The sequence below is a fragment of the Barbus barbus genome, assembly GCF_936440315.1.
Source record: "Barbus barbus genome assembly, chromosome: 23".
NCBI classification, from domain to species: Eukaryota; Metazoa; Chordata; class Actinopteri; order Cypriniformes; family Cyprinidae; genus Barbus; species Barbus barbus.
Window position 1 is genome coordinate 4,588,834 of NC_136751.1, and position 6,792 is coordinate 4,595,625.

The 6,792-nt window shown below is 34.4% G+C and overlaps 1 protein-coding gene across 1 annotated transcript; it reads left to right on the plus strand.

The window, feature by feature from the left end:
• Nucleotides 1-1,503: 1,503 nt before the first annotated feature.
• Nucleotides 1,504-6,435, plus strand: LOC306842525 (26S proteasome non-ATPase regulatory subunit 8-like). The gene is made up of 7 exons (XM_079373452.1): nucleotides 1,504-1,673; nucleotides 2,159-2,231; nucleotides 2,323-2,425; nucleotides 2,770-2,935; nucleotides 3,011-3,111; nucleotides 3,195-3,306; nucleotides 4,249-6,435. Exons 1-7 carry the CDS (start codon nucleotides 1,563-1,565, stop codon nucleotides 4,384-4,386), a joined length of 804 nt encoding a protein of 267 aa, XP_079229578.1. The 5' UTR covers nucleotides 1,504-1,562; the 3' UTR covers nucleotides 4,387-6,435.
• Nucleotides 6,436-6,792: the final 357 nt, after the last annotated feature.

Below are 6,792 nucleotides of genomic sequence, written 5' to 3' on the forward strand. Positions count from 1 at the left end.
TTTGTAAAGAACTTAATATATTCTATGACTCACTGACCTCGATTACCAGAAACAACATCTCTCATATTAAAAAATGTTATTTGTAAAATGTAATGCTTTACCATACATCATATATATTTGTTATATATATTTTGTTTTTGGGTGTGAGTTATGCTTGAAGTTAAGTACTTCTGTATAATTGTAAAAAAAATATAAAAAAGCTCCACTTCAAACGGATGATCACAATAAAAAAACAATAATGACTTTTCAGTATTACACAATATTTTGTTGATCTTTTTCCTCCAAAAAGCGATGCCGTCATTTTGCACATTAAAAATTTCCCTCAATGCATTTGAAACATTTCATAGATACAATTTTAACATATGCATAAAATCGTTTAAAAATAATACATTTCATATTATAGCCTATTGCTATATGTTCTAATAATATTGCACAAATATTTTGCACATCAGTTAACATAAATACGAATCAAATACAAATTTTAGTAAATATATTAAAGAGAATTCATTAAGAGATACTTCCTGTGTCTTGTTTTTAGAAAAACATGGATGAAATCTTTTTTTTTCAGCTCTACTAAACCTTTCAGGTGACACTGCATCATCATAAACACAAGAAAAATTAAATAATAATAATAATAATATCAAAACACGTAAAGCTAATTATAATATGGTTTAATTTAATTTCAGGAGGGTTAATACACGTATATTGTTTTAATGGTTAAAATACAATTTTAAAATATTTTTAAAAACCTCAAAACATGGAGAAACAATCTATATTTGTGTAATGTTGACTAAAACTTGGCTACAAAATTAGCTAACATGTCAGTAGCCAAAAATTCTGTCTCTTTGTTTTGCATAAGGACACCAAATTTAACAAAAATAGATCAAATCTTACTTTCGGGAAATATTTATATTTCTGTAACTAGGGAAATATATATATATATATATATATATATATTTTTATTAAACAAATAACAAATACATACACAAGTAATTACCTGAATAAAAGTAGTAAAAAAAACAAACAAAAAAAAAAAATAATAGTTACTATAAACATCTTTTAAAATAAATAAATAAATAATTTATAGAAAAATTGAAATAAACTATAACTAAAATGAAAAATTACACATAAAATGTCAAATTCAAGAAAAGGAGGTAATCCTTACAACAAAGTAATAATTTGTTCCATCAATACAGTTGTTTTAACAGCTTTCTTATTAAGTGATGAGCAAAGGGATTCATAAAATAATTTCAAATCAATACAAAAAATCCTAAAATTGGGCAAACAATCAGTAACTTTAGATTTATGAAGATGAAATACATCATCCAGCTCCTTTGATCCTGATTCCCAAATCAAAAACAGTACATTACTTATTTCAAAATTAAAAAGTTTGTTGTAAGCTGAAAAAAACAAGCCAAGACATTTCGGAAATATTATAAACTGCAGCGCTATAATTTCACAGCCCTAAAATATCCTGGTTTCCATGGTAACACCAACATTCTTTACGACAGCGTACTGCCGTGTTCTGGCAGACCGGTGTCGTAGGTTTTTGCAGAATCACCATGGCGTCTGTGTTGAAAGAGACTGCGGGATTATATGAAACATTGAAAACCGAGTGGAATAAGAAGAACCCAAATCTTAATAAATGTGGGGAGATCCTGAGCAGGCTAAAGGTAGGATCAATGATATATAACAACAACAATACTCCTAAACTATAGAATAAGCCGATGTTTACAGGCTGAAGAGCAGTTAGCATTGCTGCTATCTAGAACTCTTCAGTCCGATTGATTCCTGTTTACCAACAAACAATGGGTTTTTGTGGTTAAGATTATATATATATCATAAAAGCACTGATGATTTTTTAGTGAATTGTGTGGATTTGGGTTTGTTCACCTCTAAAGTACCAAGTTAGCGTGCAGATATTTAACCGATACAGCAGATGTAAGATGACAGCGCGTGAATTGATTTAATTTAGTTTTTTTTTTTTTTTTTGTCGTTTTCAGAATTATGTTATCTTGCATGCTCTTATTGTTTAATATCTTTTTTATTATGATAAAAAAAAAAAATACACAGGTCCTCAATTGACAGTGGTGAGGAACCGATTGGTATTAAATCTCTCATTTTATGAACCTGGATCTGAATTTTTAATTTTTGGCAGATATCCTTGTTGGAGTTGAACTTTCTACCAACTACTGGTACCAAGCTAACCAAACAACAGCTTATCCTTGCTAGTGAGTAAATGACAATATTTGAATTATTAATTTATATTAAATGTTTTAATTATTTGTTATTAATATTTACTATTTTTTGTTGTTGTTGTAGGAGATGTTTTGGAGATTGGAGCATTATGGAGCATTCTAAAGAAAGACATCCCCTCCTTTGAACGCTACATGGCTCAGCTTAAGTGTTATTACTTTGATTACAAGTAATTTTTTCTTCTGTTTACTCACTATCAATCAGAATTGACTTAAAACGGGCTAACAATAGTTGTGCTGAAATCACATTATGGCCTACTACGCTTTTATGCTGTATGTTGGTATCTGTAGTCTGATGAAACGCAGCATTCAAAAGGACTGGACACACATTGTACGCAGGCCATCACATGTCAGGAATCTACATGAACGTTTACAGCATACTTAATTTCTTTAAGGAATAGATTAGGATTCTGAATACAGTTCTAGATACATTTTCAACATGCTATACCCTGAATTGTTTTGCTGGCTTTTTCTTTGCTCTGGTTACAGTCTCGAATCTTGTTAAATGTCACAGGGATGAGTTGCCCGAGTCAGCCTATAGGCACCAGTTGCTGGGTCTCAACTTGCTCTTCCTGCTGTCTCAGAACAGAGTGTCTGAGTTCCACACAGAGCTGGAAAGACTGAGCGCAAAAGACATCCAGACCAATGTCTACATCAGACATCCAGTTTCATTAGAGCAGGTGTGGGACACTTTTTTTATATTAATTACATACAGCACTGTCTGTTTTTCTTACCTCTTTGTTTCTTTATTTCAGTATCTGATGGAAGGTAGTTACAACAAGGTCTTTCTTGCCAAAGGAAATATTCCTGCTGAGAGCTACACCTTCTTCATTGACATTCTTCTTGATACTATTCGGTAGGGGTGATTTATAGTCTTGTTGACTAAATGTAGATGATGAGCAATGTCATTGAAATGTTTTGTTCTTTGTTTGTTTGTAGAGATGAGATTGCAGGTTGTATAGAGAAAGCATACGAACAAATTCAATTCAATGAGGCCACACGGGTGCTTTTCTTTTCTTCTCCGAAAAAGATGACAGAATATGCGAAGAAAGTAAGTGTTCGATGTTTGTCAAATATTGTCACTAGGCCTGTCACAATCATGAATTTTGTGATTAGCTGTCTTACAAATAATAGCAATTAATAATTTAATTCTGTCTTGTCCTAATATGTAATCTTGTTTTTACTGGAAATCCTATATATAATAATAGAACAAGCCCATGTGATTTTATTTAATGAAGCAAATTCATCCCAAAAATTGTTGAAAACAAACTCATTCTCAGTTACTTCATTGCAACAGATTTGGAGAAGTTTAGCATTACATCTCTTGCTCACCAATGAATCCTCTGGCAGTGAATGGGTACCGTCAAAATGAGTCCAAACAGCTGATAAAAACATCACAATACACAAGTAATCCACACCTCTCCAGTCCATCAGTTAATGTCTTTTGAAGTGAAAAGCTGCATGTTTGTAAGAAACTAATCCATCATTAGGATGTTTTTAACTTCAAACCATTGCTTCTGGCTAAAATACGAGTCATATATCCATAACTTTCTCCAGTGAAGATGTTGTTTCTTCTGAATCAGGAGAGAAATATGCACAGATCAAGCACCTTTAACAAGTGAAAAACCATTGATGTGAGAGAACAACAGGAGATGGACAGTAACACTGGAGGAAGCGTTATGTGATTTGGCCAGAAAATCAGTGTAAAGTTAAAATTCCTTAAAGATGGACTTGTTTCTTACAAACAAGAAGCTTTTCACTTCACAATATGTTCATTTATAGACGAGTCATGTAGATTGTTTGGATGATTTTATGATTGGACTCTCATTCTGACGGCACCTATTCACTGCAGAGGATCCATTGATGAGCAAGTGATTTACATTTCTCCATATCTGTTCCCATTAAGAAACAAACTCATCTACGTCTTGCAAGCAAATATTAATTTATTGGATAGATACTGATATGTCCATGGTCTGGCTTTTGTGCTCTGCAGAGGGGCTGGAGCCAAAGTCCTGATGGATACTATTCATTCAGTACCCAGCATCAAAAGACCGAGGAAGTGACCATCCCTTCCACAGAACTGGCCCAACAAGTCATCGAGTATGCAAGACAGCTGGAAATGATTGTGTAGTGCGGATATAGCAGCGTTTAGACACACGTATACATAAAGGTTCACGTTTGTTTACCCAAATATACAAATCAAAGCATTGTACAGTGGCCATATATCTGTACTCAGATTAGACACAGGATGACATGGCTGCAAATAAAGACTCTCAGATGATGAGACCAGAACTCTTTAGCCTCAAAGTTATTAATATCTACCTGTATCAGGGTCTCTCTGATTGTCTGCTGGGTGTGTCAACCTGATGAACATCTAATGACTGGGTCTCATGTTTTTTTTTCTAAATAAACATTTAATTTGTCTTATTTTGAATATTCACATGTTGTTCCTCTCAACAAGGATGGTTTTTATCAAGAGTGAGTTTGTGTAGAGATGTGAGACACTTCTCTACTTCTCTTGTGTAGAGACACGAGACACTTCTGGTGAATAAAACGTTTTTCTGACTTTTATAAAATGCCTTCTGAAACTCTGTATAAATAACATGTTCTCATTTATATTGTGTTAGATGCAGGAACTACTGTGAAAATGTGTCTTTGTTTCAAATGCAAACAAAGTGAGGTAAGTAGTAATGTTGTATTCTAAACTGATTAAAAATGACCTGAACTTTAACAAAAGGAAGTCAACATTTGTAATGGATGCTGTAGAGTGGCTCAGTCACAATCTGCTTCATGTTCAGGCTAGACAACCTAGGTTAAGTCACAGATGCATTAAGATGCACATTTGACTCACCATCCTCTAACATTTAGACGCAGGTTAGCTCTCAAACTGCTTGCTTTACATATGCTAGTGCCCCTCAGGATATACTTTTGTCATGTTTATTTTTTTTTTACTTTCATAGATGCATTGTGTTTTGTTCTGGACTTGGCATATATGCTTAGGCTGTGTTTTTTTTTTCTTGGCCTTTTTGGGGCATGGAGGAGTATGGTGAAGCCTAGTTGAGCATAGGGTCTCCGATAGATAGTTCTCGAGATGTTTGTGGTGGTATCAAGCTGGGGTGTCATCTTCTATCCTCAAGTGCACCACCCACTTACAAAAGGAATCGTCACTGGTTTCTTTGAAGACCATGTGGAGGAGCTGTTGGAGAATCATCTAGCAGAGGTCTTCAACTCTGCTTTAGCTCCAACCCTAATCAAACATACCTGTTAAATCAGTCTTTTCTTGGAAAATCACGTGTTGAAGACTTAAAATCTACAGTATCACTGCTATTCTTTGCAGTCTTGCCTTTGTGTGGCCCTTAATGCTGCCTTTCCAACTGCAGGTGAGGGAAGAACTTGTAGTGTCATCGACTGGTTTCGATCCTACAGTTGCGGGCAGAGCAGAGGGATTTCTGAATGGTTTTGGTGTCAGATCCCTGGGGCTTAAACATCTGCTGGCTTTCATTCTCTTCTGTGCAGGGTTGACCTCTAATTGGGAAGCTTCTTTTGACAATACAGATGAGCCTCTTGTTTTATAAAGAAAAGAAAACCAAGAGAAGTTTAATGCAAAACATGTCCAGGTTATGTTTAACCCAATAAATCTAAAGAAAAAAGCATAAAGGAAAATAAGTCTTTTTAGGACCCTTAGGATTGTGTCATTGTTAACAGCTGAGTGAACTGTATTCGATTGTATTGAAATTGTGCATTTTGCATTACATTTCATGACTCGAGCGCATTAGTCAAAACAGTGTCAATCGGAGGAAAGTTTCCTTTTTTACTTCCTTGCATGCCCTTAATTTCACCCTCTTGAGTTTGCCACATGTTTTCTTGCACTTCAGCATGTTGGCTTAAAGTGGAGCTGGTACCCAAGCTGGTGTCTTTTTGGTTGTAGCCTCATTTTCCCTTGGCTCTTCAGGTACAATGTGTGCTGTCTAATAAAAGACCTGCCCTTGTTAGCACAGACTTTAACCTTTCCACTCTTGGATCCCGTTGAGGGCTCTTCCTCATGTAAGGTTTTAATTTAACTGTGTGTTACTGTGAATACAGCAATCGACATGTTGTTTTGTTCATTATATATCTCATGCATGTGAGTTCTATAGACACATTCAAGTATTATATAAGAGAATGGGGCTTTTTATCCCAGAAATGAAGATTTTGTGTCAAAAGTCATTTTTCCAGGTTTTGTATGAAAGGTTCAAACATCTAATTTGAAGCAGACCCTTGTGTAAATATCAAACTATATTGTGTTTTAGCTAAATTACATGTGTTTGAAACCAACAAACATAACTAAAGCTAGTACTGAAAACACATGTCTGTAATTCACCATTTGACTCTAAACCACGTCCTTGCAGCTTTCTTCACGGCCTTCAGATTGTTACATTATTATTATTATCTCTACTGCTGTAACCTACATTCAGTAAACTGTACTAAACCTTATATAGTATTTGTGCAAAATACAGTTTAAAGTATCTCCAGCTAAAAGTGTAGCTATTGATTATTC

What these genes read in the sequence shown, in the direction of transcription:
- LOC306842525 (XM_079373452.1), top strand. Translation starts at nt 1,563, where the DNA reads ATGGCGTCTGTGTTGAAAGAGACTGCGGGATTATATGAAACATTGAAA. An exon ending in TGTTATTACTTTGATTACAA is followed by an intron (nt 2,426 to 2,769) that starts GTAATTTTTTCT and finishes TAAATGTCACAG; the next exon opens with GGATGAGTTGCCCGAGTCAG. An exon ending in ATTCTTCTTGATACTATTCG is followed by an intron (nt 3,112 to 3,194) that starts GTAGGGGTGATT and finishes GTTTGTTTGTAG; the next exon opens with AGATGAGATTGCAGGTTGTA.